Consider the following 26,744-nt stretch of genomic DNA (forward strand, 5'->3'; position numbering starts at 1 on the left):
CTGTATTGGTTCTTATAGTGCACTATAAACAGTTATGTTAGCATCCTGTTAAGCAGATTATTAAGCATTAACTAATATTAGCTAATTCTACATGTTATTAGTGTTATTATAATTGGCAGCAGTTTGATCTATGTGAGTTTGGTAAGGTTATGGCTGTGCTGGAGATTAATGAGTTAATAAGGGGTTAATAAGTCACTAATAGACCAAAATGTGCACCATATTCTAAAGTGAGGTTCTGTTCATCACTAATTAGAGACTAAAAAGAAATGAATAAATGTTTTATCAATCACAGACCCCTAATTAAGCATCAGTAACTCCTACACAGATTATGTAGTGAATAAATCATTTACAAATGTCTAATTAAAGCTTTATTAACAGATAATAAGACATTAGTAAGCGCCTAAGTTGTGTTCCTTCAAATAAAGTGTTACCAAAAAATCATACATAAAACATATGACTCCAAATAAACTCACTGTACTTTCCTTTAAATCTGATGATCCTCTTCTGGAAATACTGTCTGCACAAATTAAAATTTGGTAAGAGGAAACCCTTTTTCAATGTATACCTTGTTAAATTAAATTCATGTATAGCGTTTCTTTACTGTCTTAATAACAAAAAAAGATGTGTCTATCATAAAGTGTATGAAGGAAATAAATGTATTGGTTGATGAATAAGATGTGTTGCCAGTGTTTTATTAAGCTTGTTGAACCTTTTTTTATTGTAATAATATAAATAAATAAATAAAAATAAACTCACTGTACTGACAGGGGGAGCTGGTGAGTCAAGCAAATGGGTAATTATCTGTATAATGTGTTTGTTTTTTTTTGTGACCACAGCATAGTTGTTTAATCCTCATACAAACATTATGTAAATTGTAACAATACTTATATACAATAATTATTACACATTGTTAGGAATATACAGCTCTGGAAAAAATTAAGAGAGCACTTCAGTTTCTGAATCAATTTCTCTGATTTTGCTATTTATAGGTTTATGTTTGAGTAAAATGAACATTGTTGTTTTATTCTGTAAACTACAGACAACTATTCTCCCAAATTCCAAATTAAAATATTGTCATTTAGAGCATTTATTTGCAGAAAATGAGAAATGGCTGAAATAACAAAAAAAGATGCAGAGCTTTCAGACCTCAAATAATGCAAAGAAAACAAGTTCATATTCATAAAGTTTTAAGAGTTCAAAAATCTATATTTGGTGGAATAACTCTGGTTTTTAATCACAGTTTTCATGCATCTTGGCATCATGTTCTCCTCCACCAGTCTTACACACTGCTTTTGGATAACTTTATGCTGCTTTACTCCTGGTGCAAAAATTTAAGCAGTTCTGCTTGGTTTGATGGCTTGTGATCATCCATCTTCCTCTTGATTATATTCCAGAGGTTTTTAATTTGATAAAACCAAAGAAACTCATCATTTTAAGTGGTCTATTTATTATTTATTTTTATCCAGAGCTGTATAGAGGAATAATTTTACCCTTTACTTTTAATAATGTTTCATTTTTCTCTAAAAGCTTAAAAGATGTGTTTTGACATTGTAGCTGTTTAACTGTTTTATATATAAAAAATATTTATATGTGATCAATAATTCCCTGTCCTTAAAAAGGATAACCCCGCCCCTTTAAGAAATCTAAAAAGTAATCTTTTTACTTTATTCAGTGACATCACAACCTTCACACTGTGTTATTTTTTTAAAGTACAAAATACCCTTAATTTCACAGTATTTTCTTGGTTACTAAATAATGAAAAAATTAAAACAATGAAAAACTTCAGAATTTAAGGTGTGTTCAAACTTTTGCCTGCTATTGTTTTTGAATATTTAAATATGTTCAAGTAATTATTCCATGATAAAAAGACTCTAAAATGATGTAGATCTGTTCTCTTTAATGATTATCATGTTTATTCATTAGTCTGTTTCACAGATCGTGAAAGTCTGATAGTCTGTCTGCAGTCTGGTTTCATCAAACCAGGTGATTCCCCCTCATTTATCAGGACAAAACTCAGTGAAACTCACTTATCATATAAAGATCAGAAACACAGCTGATATATCACACGAGCTGGATTACAACATGACTAACATTTATTCATTAATTTACATGTACATCAATATCGCTGTATAAAATATTGTTCTCATAAATCAACCATACCCATAACCAAGATTAAAGATTGATTATTGAAAAACATGGCAACAAAACATGGCAACCCAAACAAACAAACAAACACACACACTCTTAACAGCTGAAGGAAATACAAAACAAAATAAAAATACAAAATAAAATGCACCAATATCTTTAGAATTGAGTCTAGCTGTAGACATATGACCATTTGTGTATTACTGTACAATTTAAAATCTGGCTTTGGAAGTCCTTTACTGTTATAAGTGTTGATATTAGTCGATATCAAGTCTGAAAAAACTCAAAACTCACAGATATGAATAGTCAAATGTTCTTTTTTTAAATATACCTTTAACCCATAGAAGACAAATGATGAAAGAAAATGTATTATTCATTCATCTTGTTTTTCTTACAACCCCAATAGTAGAAACATAGTTAAGACAGGCTGAGTAGAGTAGAGCTGGGCGATATGGTAAAAATTTGTGTATCACATTATTTAAACTAATTTCACAGTACGTGATATGGCTGCACAATGCATGCAATTCACACTGTTCATATTTATTAATATCACATGTCAGATTATTGACTTCTAGTTAAGTTTGGTGTTAATTCCTGTATTTTTATTATTGCAGAGCAACAAAATATTGCAATATATTTCATTTCCAATGTTGTGCAGCCTTAATACATAATATAACTATTAAATTATACTACAGTTTTTTTTAAATACAGTGGTTTTAATAAAAACCTTTAAAAAAAAGTTTTTGCACATCCAATAAACAGGCTAATTACACTTTCTGTACTAAAATGTGATGAAAGTCATGAAGGTCAGTGTGTTTTTAAGCACTAATGATATCCACAATATACTATATAATATAGATGTGTATCATGTATCATAATAGCAAATCTATCACAATTAAATTAAATATTGCCAATATTGCCCAGCTCTTTATAATACTGTCCAGTTCCTTTGTCTTTAATTTTAATGCAGACAGTGTGAACCCAACGCATTTCATATTTTATCTTCTCAACCTCATTTAATTTATTATAAAACATATATGTACATCCATTCCTGCATTTCAGACCTGAAGCACGTTCCAAACAGTCCCCTTAAATCAAAATATAAAATAATTATTTAGGAATTGATTGTTATTTTACTATACATACTATTCTTCAACATTTTCTGATTTGGGGGTGTTTTCTTTTTTACTTTTACAAGTATTTAATTTTAAAAAATGATGGTTCAAAAGTTTTTCTCAAGAATTTTTGGAGAAGTTTTTTTGATATACAGTACATTCTCCTCAAATGTTTTTTTTTTTTTTTTCATACATAGTAAATGAATAGTGAAGTGATCCAGACTATGAAGAAACACATAAGGAAGCATGTAGTAACTTAAAAGTGTTAAACAAACCAAAATTCTGAGGCTGGTGACTCTGATAAACTTATCCTGTGCAACAGAGGTAGCTCTTACTCTTCCTTTTCTGGGATGGTCCTGATTAGGGCCAGTTTCATCATAACATTTTTGATGGTCATTGTGCTGACTGCACTTGAGGGTAATTTCTTATAAGTTCTTGATTTTTTTCTGACTGAATGTCCATTATTTTTCTTATGTAATATTTTTCTTTCCTTAGTTGAGTAGTCCTTGCTTTTCATAATATGAATTAGAACATTATTTATATAGGGTTATTCACTGTCTACCAACTCCTCAACTGTATACCTCTTCACTACTTTACAACTGATGCTCTCAAACCCATTAAGAGACAAGAAATTCAAGTAATTAACTCTTGACTGGTTCAGCACAGCTGTTAACTTAAAGCTTGAATTCCATGTGACTCTACCTCATAAAGCTGACTGAGAAAATCCAGCAGAGATGTTTTGTTTAATACTTTTTGTTTGCTTAAGAATTCCATATGTTTCCTCATAGTTTGTAAAGTTTAAGTTTATTCATCTACGATACAGAAATTTAACACTGAATTTAAGGCGTGTCCAAACTTTTGTCTGGTACTCAGTATAAAACCGTTTAAATGACAAGCGCAACTCTAAAAGAAGAACTTTTTTTTTTTAATCTACATTTGTAATCCAAGTCACTGGAACCATGTTTTAACCTTTATTTACCGTTTTAAAGTGTTGTTCAGAAAAGCACCCTCAACAGGCGGGTAAAAACAGAGACCAAAAGTCACTGAGTGTGTTCTGGCCAGACGAGACGAGCTGTATTTTCCGTACAGCGTGAGCCTGTGTCATTTGTTTTCACTTCTGCTTTTGTATTTTTGTGATTTTTTTTTTCTCCCATCATGCTCAGCGCAGAAGCCAGCGGCTGCTCCTGCTCACGAGTCGCTGGGTTTAATTTTGCAACACACTGTGCTTGTATTATTATATATGTATGTATACTGTGTATAATTATTTGCTACAGTGTGAGTGGAGGGGAGTGGAGTGTGAATGTGTATTTTGTGTGTATACACTGCCTGGCCAAAAAAAAAAAAGTTCTCACAGTCTAGTATTTGATTGGTTGGACCGCCTTTAGTTTTGATTACGAAATGCATTCGCTGTGGCATTGTTTCGATAAGCTTCAGCAATTCTGTCTAGAGTTTCATTAATTTTTATCTAAGATCTTGTTGTATTGATGATAGGAGATCTGAAGCACTGTGCAAAGCCTCTCTTCTCCAGCACATCCCAAAGATTCTCAATGAGGTTAAGGTCTGGACTCTGTGGTGGACTCCATTCAATCCATGTGTAAAAATGATGATCTCAGGCTCCCTGAACCCTGAACTCTTTCACAATTCCAACCCCATGAATCCTGGCATTTTCGTCATCTTGGAATATGGTCGTGCCATCAGGGAAGAAAAAATCCATTGATGGAATAACCTGGTCTATATTCAGTATATTTAGGTAGTCAGCTGACCTCATTCTTTCAGCACATACTGTTGCTGAACCTAAACCTGCAGACCAACTGCGGCAGCAACCCCACATTATTGTACAGTAGGCACTAGGCATGATGGGTGCATCACTTCTTCAGCTGCCTCTCTTCTTACCCTGATGCTCTGTGACTTTCTTTCTACTTTTTAATAATAATGCATTGATTGGACAGTTCTAAACCCAATTTTAGTAGTTTCAGCATCTGCTTAGTATGTTTTTTTCTGCATTATTGATTCATGCTAATATATTTGATTTGAACTTAATATTTTCCACGATTACAGGATCATAGGAGTCTTACCACATGATTGTTTGATTTCTTTTTAACAAATGAGAAGCTACTCCCTGCATCAGTTAAGCTCAAATATATCTTAATCGCCTATGCAGTAATTATCCAATGGGATGATCTTACCTCTTTGCTTAATTTTATTTCATTTTTTAGACGGGCAGTGTATGTGACAAACACTGAATATGTGTGTGTGTGTGTTTTTTTTTCTATATACTATATTTTCATATGTGTGCTTTTGCTTAGCACATTTAGACTCATAACCAATGGAGAGAAAGTTTATAGATAGACAGTTCCAGAAAGTTCCTCTCATTAATGCAACAGTGAATATGATAAAATAATCAAGGAATATCAATAATATCAAGGAAAACGGGAAACAAGTTCAAAGCTCCAAAAGTCCGAATGAGCGGAACTCATTTCTTAAAACAGAGAGAAAGAGATCATCTTTATTTGCACCAAGTCTCTGTCTTCTTTCTTTCGTTCTTTCTTTTTCTCTTCTCTTACTTCTCTCATCTCTTCACATGCAGCTTCCATACAGCTTCCTCTCTAGATGGCTCTTCCCCAGCACCTCGCCGCTGAACTGGTAGGTGAGCTTCTTCTTGATCTTTTTGACCTCTCCGGTCTTGCCGTAGTTTCTCAGCGCCCTGGCCATCTTCTGGTAGGTCATCTTCTTGCGATTGCCCTTCTGCACGCCCCAGCGGTGGGCCAGGGCCTCTTTGTGTTTGGAGGAGAACTGGAAAGTTCCCTTTTCTCTGTCCACCCACCAGATGCTGTCCTTCATGTCCCCGTTTCGCAGAAGGTCCAGCAGGAACTGATACAGACGAATCTTCTTCTTGTTTCCTAGGAGAAAAAACACAAAGACATCAACACAAAATGTCTCAAACTAAAAAAAAAGTCTTAGTCATTTTTTTTTTTTTCTCTGAGGAGGGGATTCTGTCAGCATATATTCGGGGCTGCCCTAAACTAACTGGTATTGTCCGTCCAGCTGAAGCTGACCCGTGACGGGGTTGTTTATTTGGAAAAGTGACCTTTTCACCGAAAGTTCCTCGTAATTCTGTTGATCTGATTAAAGGGAAATTTATCAGAGGACAAATAATAATATTTGTGTTCTAAATCTGACAAATCTGACATTTTATCAAGGAAGTGGTCTCGTTCTTGTCATTGGGTCACTTTTACAACATATGTAATGGCATTTGCAATATTTTTTAACGAACATAAATAAATCCCCCTAAATAGAGGCAAGTCATAAGAGTCAGTCTAAATAAACAATAATACTGTAGCGTCAAAAGTGAGGTCATATTCCTATTTAGAAAAATCTATTTAGAACAGGAGAAAGCGTGGTAAAAAAAAAAAAAAAAAAGCACAAGCGTGGTTTTAATTATAAAATCAGAAAGGCTCACTGGCAGAGACCCTTGACCACCCTTCAACCCAACACCAAGAGGGTGAATAAAACTCTACCTAGGAATAAGTGGAGGCTAAGCTAAATATGCAGGAAGTAGCTCACTGCCCCGGAGAAAAAAATATACTTAATTGCATATATACTTAAAACATATTGAGAAATGTCTAAGTATGCTGTTAATATACTAACAGATGTACAGTATGTATTTACATATATTAAAAGTACCTAAATATGATGCTTTGATCATACTTTTTTTAAAAAGTACAATATAGTGTTTTTTTAAAGACATACAATTGAAGTACACTTTTAGTTTAATGGAATTCAATATACTTCTAAAATACTTTTGTACATTTTTAGCAAAGTGTGTTAAAAACAACTGTTACAGTAGTTCACGTAAAGTGCAATGTATCATGTAACTTTTTAGAAAGTAAATTGAATTACTACTAATTAAAAAAATAAAAATAAAAAAGGTTGAAAATTGTAGTACAGTATATTAAAATATAGATTTTTATACCCAACAAAGTATACTAGAAGAGTGCTACTTACAAAAGACAGGAACAGGAAGCATGTATATTTGTACTCTAATGTAAATAGATCACATATATTTAACATCAATCAAGTCTTGATTGAGGCATTTCTAATATACCTGGTGTATAATATTAGTGATACAGTTGTAATACTTATTAAATGTATTATCATTTTACTGTAAGCATATTTCAAATATTGAGTTAAATATATGAAGCAGTATATTTAAATGTTGCTTAAGTACTGTATATTTAAAATAGTTGCATTTTAGTACAGTTAAGTATGCTTGGCACAATTTAAGTAGGACTGTTGTACTATTTTTATATAATTAATGTATAATTAGTACAAAAAAATCCATTTTAGCACTCTTTAAATATACTGATTAATAATAAAGTGGCTACAAGTTCACTTTAGTGCACTATAGCATAATAAAGCTTAGTATACTTTAATCTATTTTTTTCACTAGGGTGTCCTTCCGCTTTTGAATAATAATGCGTTGGACAGTAATAATGTAGCATCTGGCAGAGACCCTTGACCACCATTCAACCCAAAACCAAGAGAGTGAATAGCACTCTACCTAGGAACAAGTGACTGCTAAGCTGAATATGCAGGAAGTAGCTCTCTTAGAAGCTCTTATGAGGCACCAAAAAGTGTACCTCAGCCAGCCTTTAGGAAAATCTATTTGAAAAGTCTATTTCTGTCTTTTTCTGCTTCTGTTACTGTTAGAAACCTGGCTAGATAGCTACATTAGCTTGTTAGCTCCTATTCAAAATGAAGCGAAATTTTGTTATCTCCATTGTCTGGAGCTAAAAACATGTCAGATCTAAGAACATTAAGGTTCCTCACCATGTTCTACTCCAGTAGTGGAGCTGATGTGGTCCCTCATACACTCTTCATCAGACACCTCTAGTGGTGGGCTACGGCTTACGGGGTCATCATCGTCCGAGCTTCTCATTAGGGGTGACTGTTGCATGTGGGGGTAACAGACAGGCCGGGGCAGGTAGGTCACCTGTAGAGCAAAAAGGACTCTTTAGAATAGTAGTTGATTGTCAAGATGGTTGAAACACTGGTCATTCAAGAGAAAAAAATTAGTTTTTTTGATTTTACCAAATTGAAAATCTCTTGAATATAATCAAGAGGAAGATAGATGATCACAAGCCATCAAACCAAGCTGAACCGCTTGAATCTTTGCACCAGGAGTGGCATAAAGTTATCCAAAAGCAAAGCAGTGTGTAAGACTGGTGGAGGAGAACAAGACAGGAGCCAAGATGCAAGATGAAAATTGTGATTAAAAACAAGGGTTCTTCCACTAAATATTGATTTCTGAACAGACCATGAAAAACCATTTATTCAAACAGAATAATAATGATTTAAAGGAACGTGTCTCATTGGTCTTAAGTGCCTGAATGCAAATATACACTGCTAAAAACAAAATGCAGCTCAAGAAACCACGTACCCGCTTTTACTGGTACCTGGTTTCGGATAGTCTTTGGTGGTCAAGGTGGTTGAAACACTGGTCATTCAAAAGAAGAAGTACCCTTTTATCCAAAGCGACTTACAAATAATGATGTACATTTCGCGATAGAGAATATAGAAGTTTAAGACAAAAAATAATAATTTAGACGAGGCCTAAAGGAGGCCAAAGGGGAATAGTGGGATAGAGGAGGAAATGAGAGGAAGAAGGAAATGAGGTTAGTAGGAAGTAGTTAGTTAGTTAGTTAGTTAGAGGTGTTAGGAGAGTAGGTGCTCTTTGAAGAGCTCTGTCTTCAGGAGTTTCTTAAAGATAGTGAGAGATTCTCCTGATCTGGTAGTAGAAGGTAGTTAGTTAGAGGTGTTAGGAGAGTAGGTGCTCTTTGAAGAGCTCTGTCTTCAGGAGTTTATTAAAGATAGTGAGAGATTCTCCTGATCTGGTAGTGGAAGGTAGATAGTTAGAGGTGTTAGGAGAGGAAGAGCTCTTTGAAGAGCTCTGTCTTCAGGAGTTTATTAAAGATAGTGAGAGATTCTCCTGATCTGGTAGTAGAAGGTAGTTAGTTAGAGGTGTTAGGAGAGTAGGTGCTCTTTGAAGAGCTCTGTCTTCAGGAGTTTCTTAAAGATATTGAGGGATTTTCCTGCTCTGGCAGTGGAGGTAGTTCAGTTTGTTCCACCATTGAAGATCTAGGCAGGAGAACCGTCTTTGTGTGATTGCTTTGTGTGAAGGTTTGTTTGGGCGACGTTCACTTGAGGAACGCAACAGCTGGGAGGTAACATAGACCTTCAGGAGTGAGTGCAAGTAGGAAGTAGGCAGTTGTAAGAGCTTTAAATGTTTGTTGCTCTTTAAAAGGACGTAACTGCATTTTTTATGCTATTGTATTATCATTATATCTTTAAGGGATGTTTCCTGGCCAAGTATTAAGCCTAGTAATAGACATATCATTCTTCCAATGGGAAATCGTTATTTAAAATGTTTTGTAGTCCAAGACTAGGCTTAAGCCTAGGTTTAAGACTAGGCTTTTATTCCAATAGTCTTTGGAACGATTTATCATTCAAACAAAAATAGCCGTTGAGACAGACCATGCTTGGCTTTGCTGGTCTTGCTGGTCAAACAGCTTTGCTTGTGATCCAACTTGGTGAAGTTGGTTATACTGGTTATCTAGGTTGGTCTGTTTGATCGTGTTTGTAGAACAACTAAAAAACGTCATCCAAACTATGAAGAAAAACATATAGAATAAATTAATGAAACAAAAAGTTTTAAACAAACCAGAATATGTTTTATATTTTAGATTCTTCAAAGTAGAACCTCTAGCTTAGATGATCAGTTTTGCACATCTTGGCTGGATTTTCTCAGTCTTAGCTTTATGAGGTAGACTCACCTGGAATTTAGGCTTTTAGTTAACAGCTGTGCTGAACTCATCAAGAGTTAATTACTTGAATTTCTTACCTCTCAATGTGTCAGCTAAAGTAAAGTTGTGCAGAGGTAGAGTTGCAGGTATACAGTGAATAGCTCTATTTGAGTAATTTTCAAAAACTGCTCAACTAAGCAACTTCGAAAGTATCCTCAAGTCCAGTCGCAGTGCAAAAACTATCAAAAGCTTTAAGATGGAACTGGCTCTCATCAGGAACAGCCCAATGAAAGAAAGAGCAAAAGTTACGTGTGTTGCACAGGTTCTTTAGTGTTACCAGCCACAGAAACAGCAAATTAACAGCAAGTTCACAGAGTATTTTGGTTTGTTTAACACATTTAATGTACTACATGGTTTGATCTATGTTCTCCTTCAAATCAACCAGCTTAATCAGTTGAGTTAAGGGGTCGCTCATCTCTGTCTCCTAATAGCTGTAATGCTGTCTGAATTTCGACTCATCCCCACAGGACTTTGAGTCAGCGTGGTACAAAAAAGGCAAAACCCATGCCTGTGTCAACAGGTGGCCATGCTATATTATTTTGAGATATCTTGCGCATGCTAAATAGCAAAAGAGGAAGTTCCTAAGTCACCACTGTATACCACTGAGGAGGAGTATGGTACTGCTCAATACTATTTCAGTGAACCTCAACTGTGGCTCCACTGATATCATCTTGTATCGCTTCCATTTAAAAACCAGAGGTCCAAAAAAAAAAAGAAGAGCCCAGATAAAGGTAGAAAATAAATAACGAACACTGCATTTTTCAAAACCGGCCTGCAGCCAAGGTGACAGAAGTCACAAGATCGTGAAAACAGTCACATTGTTTAAATGTCTGCTTGTGTCATTTCTTGCAGTGCGTTGGAAGACACACTTCCACATGATGGGGCGGCCAACTCAGAAGCAGAGGTCACACAGGATGTTGAAACAAGCTTGTTTTTTTACACACAAGGTCGACTAAAGTCATTGTCTTTCCTTCCCTCAGTTTCAGTACCATTAAATGAAGCACCTAATCTGGTTATTTACACCTGAATCTGAGAGAGGACACCTGTGGCTCTATGAACCAGTGGGTTTAGACTAGAAGTTATAAGCACTTATAAAGGGGAATTCCACTGTTATTTTTTTTTCTTTGTGCTCTGATGAGATGTAAACAATAGCTGTGACTGAATTGGCTGTGACTATTTACAGCTCTGGAACAAATAAGAGACCACTTAAAAATAATGAGAAATATAATCAAGAGGAAGATGGATGATCACAAGCCATCAAACCAAACTGAACTGCTTGAATTTTTGCACCAGGAGTAAAGGCATAAAGTTATCCAAAAGCAGTGTGTAAGACTGGTGAAGGAGAACATGCAAAGACGCATGAAACCTCTGTTTGAAAATCAGGGTTATTCTACCACATATTGATTTCTGAACTCTTATAACTTTAGGAATATGAACTTGTTTTTTTTATTTTGTAAGGTCTAAAAGCTCTGCATCTTTTTTGTTGTTTCAGTCATTTCTCATTTTCTGCAAATAAATGCTCTAAATGACAATATTTTTATTTGGAATTTCGGACAAATGTTGTCTGAAGTTTATAGAATAAAACAACATTGTTAATTTTACTCAAACATAAACCTTTAAATATCAAAAACTGAAGTGGGCTCTCCATCTTAATACATCTGTGCTGCACATCCCAAAACACTGTGTTTGAAAGCACAGCAGCAAATTTTCTCCACTAATATAAACATAATTACATTTCATATTGTTTTCAACAGGATGGGATTCCGGCACAAGTGCCACCCAATTATATATCATTTTTTTTAAAGTATAATAGAAATGTGCTACTTACAAAAGACAGGAAAAAGAACCATATTTGTCCTCTAATATAAATAGATCACATATATTTAACATCGATTCTTAGTACATTTTTTAATATACCTGGTGTATAATAGGGATGCAGTTGTAAAATTAATTAAATATTTATAGTATTATAATTTTACTGTAAGCATATTTAAAATGAAATGTTACTTAAGTACTGTATATTTTAAATAGTTCCATTTTAGTACAGTTAAGAACACTTAAGACTACAATTTAAGAAAGACTTTTGAACTATTTTTATGCAATTAAAGTATAATAAGTATAAAAAAATGTTCAATATAATGATTAATAATGTGGCTACAAGTACACTTTAGTGCACAACAGAATAATAATGCTTAGTATCCTTTAATCTACTTTTTTTCACTAGGGTCCTCAGTTTTTGGGCATCTGCTTTACAGTTAAACAGCTGTAAATAGCAGCAAAGCCTCACCGCGTACAATATTTTAAACCACAACACCTACAGATCAGATAAGGCCAACAGAAGAGGCTTTAGGTGGCTGTGGTCATGCGTTGGAGTGGCCGCGTGCTCTGGAGGAGGCAGTAAATCAGCCTGGCGTTCAGACAGCTCCCTTCCCTCCAGCCAGTCCACGGCAGCACGCAGAGGAAAAGCGCACTTTTCGATAGCCTGTACTGTGGTTAGTGCCTGACAGAGAAGTTCAACCAGACCGAGAGGATCCAATCACAGCCCCTCTCTCTGATCTGCTTCCCATTCTGAGCCATATATATATATATATATATATATATATATATATATATATATATATATATATCACTTTTACTGGCCTGGCACCATAATTACCATAGAGACTTTTATAGTGTACAATATAAAACCATGACCTTAATCGTGAACTTCATTAACCGAATTGAATACTCTAAAATTGATCTGGTAAATTAAATACTCTAAATTGCCCAGAAAAATTAAAAACTCTAAATTAATCTGGTAAACTGGATACTCTAAATTGCCCAGAAAATTTTAAAGCTCTGCATTCATCTGACAAATTTGAATACTCTAAATTGATCTGGTGTGTATGTATAAAGTGTGTGGTACTTTTTTTTTTTTTTTTTAACCTTTATTTTCACTCGGTAAATACAATGAGGGTAACCCTCATTTTCAATGTATCCGAGCTTACATAAAGTTACAGGGTTTGAGAATGAAGTTTCAATTATAAAAACAATTAAACAATGTAAGATTTAATTAAGGAAAAATAAAATAATTCAAAATAAATGCAAATGCAAACAATACGTAAACAGGCTAAAATGTGGAGCAATAAAACAAAGAGATAAATACGTAGAATAATAACATTTAAGCACAGGAAAAAAAAAAAAACATAAAAAAAATAAAGGACTAAAATAACCACATGTCAGGAAAACCCAGGCAGAGAGACGAGGAGGCGGACACAAGTGCAGGTAGGGACAAAACGAATAATTTAATAAATATATATATATATATATATAAATAACAAACATAAACAAATAACAAAGAACACGTAATAATAAAGTAAACCAAAACGAACGAGAGGAACTAGTGAACATAAACTAAACAAACAAGAAGTACTAAATATATATATATATATATATATATATATATATATATATATATATATATATATATATATATATATATATACAAACAGGGAGTAAATAAACAAAGAAACAAGTAAACAAGAAATAAAGAAATAAACAAGAAACGGAGGTGAGAAAACTAACAAACAAACAGGGAGGCTAATAAACGAGAAACTAAACAGAGCTAATAACAAACAAACTTACTAGAGAATATAATAATAAACAGGGAATATATATACAAGGGAACAAACTAATAAACACAAGCAGGGGTATATACAAGGAACTAGGGAACACGGAAATAAACAAGAAACTAGAAATATTAAACAAGAGATGAACACAGAAACTAAGGCGCGAGGAACAGAGGCTATGAAACACAGAGAGAGACAAAACAACAGAGGAAGGTGCAAAGACCGACGGAGGACAAGTGGCACAGTGGACCTATTTAACAAACAGGAAACACACTAGAATTGGAAACACCTGGGGAAGGGGCGGAGCTACAAATGAGACAAGTGGTGGAAAGGTACTGAGACGGGAGACACAGGGGAGCGGGAGCATAGGTCACGTGGGGAAGACACACAGAGACACGAGACGAGACAAGGATGTGACACCACAATTATAAAAATGTAAATGATGGAACTAAAATAAATAATAATAATAATAATAATAATAATAATAATAATAATAATAATAAGTTAATATATATATATATATATATATATATATATATATATATATAAACATAAAATAAAGAAAAGAAATGAAATGAAATAAAATAAAATAAAATAAAATAAAAATGTAAAGGTCAAAAGTAAAAGCAGTAACAAAACAAATAAAAGATGAAATGAATAAAATAAATAAAATAAAAGGGCTAAAAGTGTGTGGTATGTATGCAAGTTTGTATGTGTGAAAATGTATGTATGACTGTGCCCAGATACAGATTGGCACTCTGTCCTGGGTAAAAGGCTGTAGTGCCGTGGACGGTTGTTTCCGGTTGAGAGTACGCTGTGCATTATTGGCTGCCGCTTCTCACCAGTTTGTGGATGAATGCTGAGTATAAATGGTTGTGTGTAAAATGTGTAAATTGTAAAGCATCCTTGGGTTTCTAGAAAGGCCATATATAAGTTAAACTTCATTCATTTTGGAAAGAAATTAGAATTAAAAGAGGTGTGTCCAAACTTTTGATGTGTGTGTTTTCTTTAAATGCACATTTCCTAATTCACAATGGCACTTGTATGTAAAAATAACTCTTATTCTTTGAATAAAAAAATGCTTTTTCATTGGAAGTATATATATATATATATAATAATTATTATATCAGCGACAAACTAGGTCAGAAATTTCTGAGGCAATATATTACAATCCTAAAACTTGAAAAAAATGTGTTTCATGATATTTCACAAAACACAGATTACTTTTTTTTTTTTTAGGTATATAGCAGATTCTTTCAGTGCTGAAAGAACACCAACCTTTTGACCAATGTACCAACTGCACATTTCATTGCAAACAGTGTAAAATTAGTTTAATTAAGTTTTATTTATAAAAAATAACAACACATTTTAAATAAAGATTATTAATATATTTTTGAATAGTAGTTTAGTCTAAGATTGCTTTTACCACAGTAAATAAAGACTGGCCATTACCTGCTGTTGTGCTCTGCCTTGTTTCTGCCTCAATTTCACATGCATGAATAAATGTAATAAATACATCACATTATCCGTTATATTAAGATAGGCAGTGAACGCAGTGTGAAAGTGAAGGCAGTGTGGATGCACTGGAAAGATTAACCGTGTCAATATATTTGATTTGACTCAAATTAATTCAAATGTCTTAGTATCGTTTTATCCTAATTTCTTGGAAGGAATCTGAATAACTAATCCAATTATGTCAAATTGCAGTAATATAAACTGTTTATAGGGCATGAATGATTGACTGGATTAATAATTATAGATCATAATTATAATAGTCATTTAAACTTAGCATCACTTGACTTGTCATGGATATCAGCTCAGTGTGTGGGTGTCTGAGCACATCTGTGTGTGTGTGTGTGTGTGTGTGTGTCACAATAAGCAGCGGTTGTGTTTGTGTAAGTGTAACGGCGGTTGGTGAGTGTGCAGGCTGCTGCTGTGGTGAGAGTGGTGAGCACTGGTCAGGATAAGGTTGGGTTGAGAAACAGTCTGAGCGGCAGATGCGCTCTCTGAGCTCCACACCAGCACAGCACTGCCAAACACTACCACACACTGATAAACACTAGCACACACCACTATACACTGCCAAACACTGATAAACACTACCACACACTGATATACACTACCGCACACTGTTAAACACTGCCTCACATACTGTCAAATACTACCACACACTGATAAACACTGCCTCATATACTATCAAACTCTGACTCACACTGATAAATACTAGCACATACTGATAAACACTACCTCACATACTGTCAAACACTAGCACACACTGATAAACACTACCTCACATACTGTCAAACACTGACTCACACTGATAAACATTGCCACACACTGATAAACACTACCTCACATACTGCCAAACACTACCACACACTGATAAACACTACCTCACATACTGTAAAACACTGCCACACACTGCTACACACTGCCACATACCCCTAAACATTCCTAAACACTGCCACACACTGCTAAACACTGCCTCACATACTGCCAAACACTGACTTACACTGATAAACACTACCACACACTGATAAACACGACCTCACATACTGTCAAGCACTGCCTCACACTGCTACACACTGCCAAACACAACTAAACACTGGTAAATACTGCCACACTGGTAAATACTGCCACACACTCTGTTTTACACTGTTAAAAAACTTCTTCACTTCTGCCATACAGTGCAATGTATTCCTAAGCACTGCCAAGCATTGCTAAACACTACCACAGACTGCTAAACACTGCCACAATCTGCCAAACATTGCTAAATACTGTCACAGACTGCTAAATACTGCCACACACTGCCACATACTGCTAAACACTGCCACAGATTTCTAAACACTGCCACAATCTGCCACACATTGCTAAACACTGCCACACACTTCTAAACACTGCCACAATCTGCCACACATTGCTAAACACTGTCACAGACTGCTAAACACTGCCACAGACTGCTAAACACTGCCACAGACTTCTAAACACTGCCATAATCTGCCACACATTGCTAAACACTGCCAAATACGGCTAAATACTGCCACATACTCCCAAACACTGCTAAACACTGCCCCACACTGCCTCACACTGTTCAACGCTGCCTCACACTGTTAAACACTGCCTCACTCTGCCACACGCTGTTAAATATTACCATACACTGCCACACACTTCTAAACACTGCCACACACACTGTGAAACACAACATAGAGAGGATCAATGAAACGAGAAAAAGAAAGACTATGGCTTAAGCCTTCAAATGGATTTTTGCGCTACTATAGTTCACTGCATAGTGACGGCCTTATTTTAGGAACCCTTGAAAAACCCATTCTAAAGAAGAGGCTTTGTTTAGCACCTTCACATTTCAGACCTTCACCTCAGACTACCTCTGCAGCCTTGCTGCTTCTGGGTGTTTGGTTAGAATGGTTATAGAAGCTACGTCACCTGACCACAGGCTCCTCCACCGGTTCTCCAGCCCTGCAGCTGGCTGTAGGTGCAGTTAGTGAAGGCTCACCTGTTGGGGGGAGAGGGCCAGGTGGGGTCCGGTCAGCCCCGGGTCGAGAAAGTGACTGGGCTCCACATCGGCGTAGCGGTGCACGCTGGACGGGTGGACCGGGGGAACACTCTGCAGCTCTGTGAAGTGGTTCTCCGACAGGTTCTCGAAGTCTCCCTGGTGGACGTGGTGCGGGTTGTACTCCCAGGTGTGATCTGGACAGAGATGAGCGAATGAAGTGTCAGCTAGTGCCATCTTACAGCCTATCAATGCAGTTGGCGAGAGATTGCTGGTAAAGCCATGGCTGGTAGTTCAGTGGTCCATTTCATTTTTGTAAGAAGAGGTGCTTATCTACACTTTTTCTGGTCAAAACCACCAGGACTACGTGTTCACGTTGTTTCCTGTTCACACCACCATTTCCTTTAGCTTATTCTTTTGAAAAAGCGCCAAACCTGCACCTGTTTTCTGCCTCTTATGACTGGAATCAAGAATCCCAGGTTCTACATCCTTCGTTAACCATTTAAATCAGTTGGGGTTCTTGGCGCAGAGTCTCAAACTGGGATTACAGCGTTTTGAATAGAGATTTTCAATCAAAAATGGAAGAATGTAGTCCAAAACTTCCACCCAAAGTGATCACAATGGTATAGGACAAAATTTTCAGTAAGGCTTTATTTTAATGGTTACCTCCTACAAAGGAGCTTCATAAGCTCATAAGCATTGAATAATGCATTTATAAAGCATTATTTTAATTAATTGAACATCTTATTCCATTTCTTGTAGCATGACTCAAGACTGTGGATAAAACAAATCACACTCTATTAATTTATCTTGCATGATTGTTGTAAATAAATATGATTAATGAGAAGGAAAACAGTTATGAATAGAAAACATGTGTTTCCTTTTTAATTTGGGCGCCATACAATTGTTCAAAGAACTTTTATATTGCATATATTGCAACTTTTATATTGTTCTATTGCAAATAAAAGCATAAGCTAGCCATTAATATCCAAATGTTGCTTTATTAAAACATTATCCAATGCTTATGAATGTGATATGAAGCCACTATGTAGGCAGCCTTCAAATAAAGTGTTTCGCAAAAATCTAATACAAGAAAAATTACCAATCCACTGTAAAAATGGCTTTTCTTTTTTTCCTCTTTATCCTCTATAAAAAGTGTTGTTATTAAGTCCAATCAGCAGTGGGATTATTCAGAATGTCAAAGAATGTCAAGGAAAAGTAATAGTGATAAAATGTATCCAAAATAGGAGCAAAAATATCAATGCAAAATTAGTGATTGTAATAGGTACTGTGTTCAGACTCCCAAATCAATTTTTTGGCATATCTGATCCTAAACAGATTGATTTTAATAATCTATATGGCAAAAAAACACACAAAATCCAATTTTTACAAATCTGGTTCCTACCACATACCACATAACCCAACACAAACAATAACCTCATCAAATGCAGAGTTTAAAAGATTTTTGGGCATCCAATAAAAGCAGCAAAATCCAAAATCTGTATTTAATCTGGCAGTCTGAACATATCCATCTGACTCACATCATTGTTTTCCTTAATATAACACATATCTGATTTTTTAGGACTGTGTGAACATGCCAAATCCATTGTTCTTAAATCAGATGTGAGTCACTTTGGCTATGTTCAGATTTCAGTCGGGGTTCTCTGGACACTAAAATCAGATTTTATAATATGACAAATTACGACCTCGTTAAATCCTGAGTTATGGAAGTGCGAAGGTTAATGAAGAGGGCCAAATGTTAAATAGTGATGTTAGTAATGATTGCATTGGGTAATTATTTATGGCAAATAAGAACATTAGACAAATCAAGTAATAAAAATGTAAAATGGTATTTTTTACACAAATAGAAGAAGATATTTTCTTGAAAGCAAAGAGTTTTGGATGAGGCTTCAGTGGTATTCAACAAAACTTCCTGACTTCCAATCCAGCAAACAGCAAGGAAACTACATGTTGCTCACTACAAACATCCCACCTCTCCCGTGACTAATGTAAATCTAATGTAAAAACAGATAGCAGATACGAACAAATTATCAACAATTTCCCAGAAATTATTTTCACTTTTTGATATATACGCTGGAACAACTCTGACCAATCAGAGGAGACGATCTGCTCGCATGGTTAATTGGTGCGCATTTTGGTGCATTTAGATTTATGCCTGTGTGAAACCAAACCAAACAGAGTGAGAAACGCTCAAACTAAACAAACTCATCAACTGAAACTGTAACACAAGTGTAAAACAGGTGTAAAAACGCTCTTATATATACTCAGCTTATTAAGTTCTGCTTCAGAAATCCTTAAAACCAACCTGAGATGTTTATAATAAAGTAAAAACCTTTCCAAAATATCCAATTTATCATGCATTCTTTATTCCAGCGCCACACATTGGCTTTATTTCTATCTCCCATCAAACATACAAGTATATACTAGTATTTTAATTGACATCACTATTATAAATATAACTGCATTTTAAATTTTTTATATTCATTTTTTTATTTGCATTTAAATGTCCACTTTAATAAAAACGTATAGCATCTTAAGAAGAACAAGTACGTTTAATTGCAGTTAATCACAGAATATTGTTGTGATTAATTGCATTTAATATAATAAAATATAATATAATTAGGGCTTTCGGCGTTAAAGCATTAACACATGCTATATCGTCAAATATACTTTTTTTTTTAATTGAGCTAAACTGCTGATTAGGTGCAGTTTAAGCTAATTTATTATCCAGAAAATATACTGCTATGAACAAACGCTGTCTCTGCTGCTCCATGCTGTTTACACACTAAAAGTGCGGTATGTGCAGCGTTCAGTGTTTGAAAGCGCAGCAGCAAAATTTGGTGCGTTTAGTTTTATGCCTGTGTGAAATCAAACCAAACAGAGGAAGAAAATGCTCTAAGTAAACAAACTCATCAACTGATCCGGACCATAGAAACTATAACCATAACTACAGGTGTAGACCACTATTATAAATATAACCGCATTTTACATGTCACATTCATTCTTTTATTTGCATTTAAATATACACTATAGTAAAAACTTATAGCATCATAAGAAGAACAAGTGAGATTACTTGCAGTTAATCACAGATTATATGTTATATGTTTTAATCAATTGAAATCTCTAAATATAATATAATATAATATTTAAAAAGGAAGGCTGCTAAATTACTAAATATTTAAACATGTGCTTGCAATCTGGGGGGGGGGGGGGGTGGTTTAGTGCTGCCTCCCTGAAATGTATATATATATATTTATGCCTCGCTGCAAATAGCATTTCTCAGCCTTTCTGAAAGTAAGTGTCGAGCGGCATCCCTTTGTTTTCACTTTTCTTTTCTAACGTCAGGCTACAGAAATTCGTGCGGCTTTCGGAACACAAACTCTACACAAACTTACACTACACTACAAAGGCGAAGGCCTGAAAAAAACTGTGGTATTGCAATTCCAGAAATGAGACAGCAGCACTACACACACTCACACAAGTCCAATCATATGACCTGTGTGCTGTGTACGGCACTACCAGCTGGCCTCGCTGGTAATACACAACCTTTTCTGTCCCTCTCTTTCTGTTTCTCTACATGGCGCTGCTTTCTATTTTTCAGAATTAGCTCTGTTTGATATTTTTTGGTGGCCTAGATAGAGTTTGTAGGCTGCAGGCCCTTGGGGATATTTGCCGTTCTACGTCTGTAGTTTTCTTGCCTGTCAAAAAGAGGCATCTGTTTCCTGCTTGGTGTCGGGTCACTTGTCTGGTTCCACTCGCTAGCTCTCCTAACACCCCCATGCTAGGTTTATTCCCAGCTGCCCTGGGTGTGATTTCGAACCGTTAGTTCATTCTACCAAAAATGTGTTAAAATGGGCCTCCGAGGGTGTCAGAATGCTAAGCTATTTTGGAGAGGCTCTTATTTATTGTGTGTGTAAAAAAAAAAAATAATAATGGATGGAGGCATTTTGAAAACAAAAGGCTTGAAAGCTAATTTTAAATATATATACTTACCTATACATTACTTTATTATATACATATAACATACAGTACTGTGCAAATTTTAAGTAAAGAAAAAGCTTAAAAGCTTCTTATCTGGGCAGTAAGTGTTTATTAGCTCAGTAAAACACTAGCAGTAAAACACTAGCAGTAAAACACTAGCAGTAAAACAATAGCAGTAAAACAATAGCAGTAAAACACTAAGTAAAACAATAGCAGTAAAACACTAAGTAAAACAATAGTAGTAAAACAATAGCAGTAAAACACTGGCAGTTAAACAATAGCAGTAAAACACAAGCAGTAAAACACTAAGTAAAACAATAGCAGTAAAACACTAAGTAAAACAATAGTAGTAAAACAATAGCAGTAAAACACTAAGTAAAACAATAGTAGTAAAACAATAGCAGTAAAACACTAACAGTAAACACTAGCAGTAAAACACTGGCAGTTAAACAATAGCAGTAAAACACAAGCAGAAAAACACTAAGTAAAACACTAGCAGTAAAACAATAGCAGTAAAACAATAGCAGTAAAACAAAGGCAGTAAAACACTAGCAGAAAACACTAGCAGAAAACACTAAGTAAAACACTAACAGTAAACACTAGCAGTAAAACACTAAGTAAAACACTAACAGTAAACACTAGCAGTAAAACAATAGCAGTAAAACAATAGCAGTAAACACTAGCAGTAAAACAATAGCAGTAAAACAATATCAGTAAACACTAGCAGTAAAACAATAGCAGTAAACACTAGCAGTAAAACACTTGCAGTAAAACAATAGCAGTAAAACAATAGCAGTAAACACTAGCAGTAAAACACTAGCAGTAAACACTAGCAGTAAACACTAGCAGTAAAACACTAGCAGTAAAACACTAACAGTAAACACTAGCAGTAAAACACTAGCAGTAAAACACTAACAGTAAACACTAGCAGTAAAACACTAGCAGTAAAACACTAGCAGTAAAACACTAACAGTAAACACTAGCAGTAAAACACTAACAGTAAACACTAGCAGTAAAACACTAAGTAAAACACTAACAGTAAACACTAGCAGTAAAACACTAGCAGTAAAACACTAACAGTAAACACTAGCAGTAAAACACTAAGTAAAACACTAACAGTAAACACTAGCAGTAAAACACTAAGTAAAACACTAACAGTAAACACTAGCAGTAAAACACTAGCAGTCATAATCTGCCATAATCTGCTCCGCCTCCACTCAATATGCATTTTTTTTTTTTCTGGAGCGTTTTGCTTGTGGCAAGAACGTGATCCGGTCTTGATCTGACCCAGCAATTAAATATTCTTTTTTCTTTATTAATTGAGCTAAACTAATGATTAGGCGCAGTTTAATCTGATATGTTATATATTATATATTATATATTATCTGATCAGGTAATATACAGCTATGAACAAATGCTGTCTCTGCTGCTCCATGCTGTTTACACACTAAGAGCACGGCATGTGCAGCGTTCAGTGTTTAAAAGCGCAGCAGCACCTTTTTAGCATTCTGTATTAAAGCAGCTTCACTCTGCACAGATATACCATGCAAGCACATCGTCTCCTCTGATTGGTCATATAGATACAATAGATACAAACAGCTAATTTACAAAAAGCAGAGTTTTTACAGCACTGTTTTCCTTAAAACATCTCCTAATCTCTCCTCATCTGAGTTTAATAGAGTTATTTCTAGTTCTCATCATATCAACACCTGGTTTGGTAAATCAAATCTTTAACATCTTACTGATGTTAAATCAGGTGAGCTGCTGACGGAACTGAACATATCATATGCTGGCTTGTCTGAGGGAATCCAGGAGAAATGTGGAACTAAACTTTGTTCTAAAGCTTGGCTCACAGGATATAACCTACTTAGGTAAAAATGAGAAATTCCTGTTACTTTTTAATGTATTATGTTTATTTGCATCTGTTTAAATCACATATAGTGCTTTTTTCAGGCAAAAACACTCAATTAGTGTACTTTTACACAGTACTGTACATATATAAAATTACATTGGGAGTTGACCCACAAGTGCAGTAAAAAACAGAGCTAATATAAAGCTAAAATAATAAAAAAAAAGCAGCTTCTTACCACTTTGGCCACTCTCTCCATCGATTATGTACGGATACTCCATCGGCGGTCGATAGATGTCCGTCTCATAGATCAGCTCTTCCGTCGGCTGCAGGGTGAAAGTGGGAAAAGATCGTTTTTGACCACTCAGAACGCAAAACACCAAAGCAAAGCCCCAAAGTTTCAATGCAGAAATATGAATGCAGTATATATTTATGAGCAGGATGAGAAACACGAGCCTCACATCTTTGTTTACAAGGGCCCAGTAATCTTTAAATTCAGAAGGTGTCTGTGACATCCAGCCAGTCCGGGTTATTTTCTATTACACACAGAAATTATAGTTCAGTAATTCAGTAATTTCTGTGAACAGTTCTTTATTTTTACATCCTTAAAAAATTATATATGTAAGGGTGCCACAAATGGTTTCTTGAGGGATGCCATAAATAAAAGAACCACTTTTGTCTTCAGAAAGTCAGTTTTTGTTATAAGAAATCTTTACAAGAGTGTGAACATGTTCTTTTTTATGATTTTTTAAAAATATTTTTTTTTATATTTAAAGCCCACATCCATTTTTTACGAACTATCCTTTTTTATTATTATTATTATTATTGTTATTATTATTATTATTATTATTTCTCAATGTAAACTAAAGTGGTTCTTTTGTGGCATTGCTTATTAAGCCCTTTGTAGCACCTTTAAAAAAAAAAAGTTTTTTTTAGTAGAAAAGATTGGATAAATGATTGGCTGTAATATGTTAGTTGATATATTAGTTGAATTTGTTACGAATGATTGATTGACATTGGTTGCTCGATAATGTTAATAACATTAGATTTTTAAGACATTTTAAGGTTGAAATTTGATTTCATTTAACAACATATACATATATACACGACAAGAGATTGATCACATCAAGTCATCTACAGTGGATGAGATCAGAATAGATCAGAAGAAATTGTATATTTTTTGACATATATGTGGAAATTAATCAAATGCAAAAAGTTGAAAAGTTACTGTTGTTTAAATGGAAAAGATTAGCAAGCAAACTATATACTTCACAACTGCAAGTACAAGTACAATACACATATACATATACATATATGGATAAGATCAGAATAGATCAGAAGAAATTTTATATTTTTTGACATATATGTGGAAATGAATCAAATGCAAAAAAAAACTTGAAAAGTTACTGTTGTTTAAATGGCAAAGATTAGCAACAAAACTATACACTGCACAACTGCAAGTACAAGTACAATACACATATACATACACATATATATTGCATTTTTAAACTGTAATTATTTAGCATTAAAATGGCTACACAGGCTTAAGGCCACTGTTAGGAACGGCTAAACCCTGTCATCACTTTGACTATAGCTAGTTCAAAACCCAATCTCATCAATTTCAAATTTCTACTGCGATAACTCAACACAACGCAACATCACACACACACACACTTCACCACGCGCTCACACACTCTTAGGAAAGATGGGGAATACTCACAGGTGGGATGATGTACCCCTCCATTCTGTACGAAGGCAACATATGGGGTCTTCTCGGCTTCGCTCTAGCTCTAGCTCTTCGCGCTAACCCTCTCAATGGCTTTCAAAACTGTCCCCGAGCCATTGCACAACTAAATTTCCTCTTACCAAATGAAACCAAAGATCTCGGACGCCGCTCGCATGCACACTCGCACACACACACACCCGCAAACACCTTATCCAGTGGGGGCCACACTGCTGCTTTCCAGGGCCCTTGAAATCAACAGAAAGCGGCTAAAGATACAGTCAGAGCAAGTAGCAAGTTAGCCTAACAGCAAGCGTGACCAAAAAGGACAGGGCTTTCTGTTTGTTACTTCTTTATTTTTGGGTATGTGTGTGTGTGTGTGTGTGAGTGTGTGTGAGAGAGAGCCTGCTGCTGGTTCCTGATTTTAGGGTGATGTCAGGTGGGGATTATAACTACTCAGTTCGAACAGACGCAGTGTGTCACCTCCCCCAATAGCCAATCAAGAGGCAGCTCAGCCAACACGCTTCTTCCTGTCCACCTCCATGCTGCCTGCCATTCGGCGAGCTTTAACGTAGGATGAAGGAATAATTGGTGCCACTTTAGAAGACTTTGGGGGTCGTCTAATTGGCCCGTTTTGCTGGCCGTCCCTAAACGGACCAATATACCCCAACATTCTCCAATGTTGGGCTGTTTTAATGGTTTAAAATGGATTTAAATGGATTTAAAGAAGTAGATTTAAAGAAGTGGATTTAAGGGTCAATTTCAGTATATATCAATATATCTTCCCTGTGTCTGCAGTATAGTTTACAGTTTACGTTTTATACAAACAATGTTATTATAATTTTTAATATTATATATTATTTATAACTTCCTATAAAAAAAGACCGAACGTTTGCTTGGTGTGCATTTTTTTATGTATTATATCTATGTGGAATCAGTAGGACCGAACAAGTATAAAAACGAAACTTTGTTTTGTACAGAAAGTCATTTTTTTTGCAAATCACATTGCCCTAGTAGGTAGAGAATAGTTTATTTTAACATTTAAAAATGATCCTTGCAATTTGGGATGAGAAGACCCCAATTAGTACAAAAACCCAGTATCTTATTTTTAATCAATCGAGAGTACTGTTGCATGCGACCACCAGATGGTACAGGCAGTGTCTCCATATAAGGACAAAGGGTTGACGTTTTAACAAATGTAGAATAATGATACAGAAATGCAGAAATGTAGTGTCCTCAAAAGAGGACAAAGGGTCTTAAGTGGTTTATTCTAATGGACAACAGCTCTCAAATAATGCTAATAGTGTTATGGGCAACAAAATATTTAAAAATAAAGAAAATACATGATGTCCATTGTGATGTATGCAGAGTCTGAAAGGGATAAATATATATATATATATACTACATTGGTATTAATATTAAAGATTTAAAAACTATGAAGGTACACATATGCAGTTAGTTACTTCACATACACCCGGCATAAAAACCTAACTCAGGATTTTTGGGATGAGTTAGAGCTCAGCATTTCTAAAACTCCTTTGAGACAGTTGTAGAACCATTCCAGGTTTTACTTAATGACTTAATTACTGACTGAGATAATCAGACAGGATGTGCAAAACTGGCCTTTGAGCAAAAGGTGCTACTTTTAAAGAAGGTGCTAAAGAATCTAAAGTATAAACATATTTTGGCTTGTTTAACTTTTTGTTTTTTTATAAGTACATATGCATTTCTTTATAGTTTATATATGTATATAAATATATACATTATTTAAAAAATGTAAAAAAAAAAAATAGTAAATGAGAAGGTATGTACTGTGTACATATGTGTTGTTTTATTGTAACTCTTTTAATTAAGTGTGGCAGAAAAAAAATTATAATATGAGGAAGTTGTTTAAAGATTTAAAGAAGTGAATTGTTTCCTATTGAGCTATT

The 26,744-nt window shown here is 34.9% G+C and overlaps 1 protein-coding gene across 2 annotated transcripts; it reads right to left on the minus strand.

The window, feature by feature from the left end:
- Positions 1–2,071: 2,071 nt before the first annotated feature.
- Positions 2,072–25,255, minus strand: spi1b (Spi-1 proto-oncogene b). Of its 2 annotated transcripts, XM_007246905.4 has the most exons (6): positions 24,811–25,255; positions 23,552–23,626; positions 23,329–23,416; positions 17,243–17,436; positions 8,091–8,253; positions 2,102–6,160 (listed from the first exon to the last, which is right to left on the minus strand). In XM_007246905.4, the coding sequence occupies exons 1-6, from the start codon at positions 24,850–24,852 to the stop codon at positions 5,838–5,840; spliced, it is 885 nt and encodes a 294-aa protein (XP_007246967.1). In that variant the 5' UTR covers positions 24,853–25,255; the 3' UTR covers positions 2,102–5,837. The 2 variants fall into 2 exon arrangements, with proteins under 2 accessions (XP_007246968.1, XP_007246967.1); XM_007246906.4 differs by lacking the exon at positions 23,552–23,626 and having other exon boundaries at positions 2,072–6,160.
- Positions 25,256–26,744: the final 1,489 nt, after the last annotated feature.

The sequence above is a fragment of the Astyanax mexicanus genome, chromosome 23 (assembly GCF_023375975.1).
Source record: "Astyanax mexicanus isolate ESR-SI-001 chromosome 23, AstMex3_surface, whole genome shotgun sequence".
Lineage (NCBI taxonomy): Eukaryota > Metazoa > Chordata > Actinopteri > Characiformes > Acestrorhamphidae > Astyanax > Astyanax mexicanus.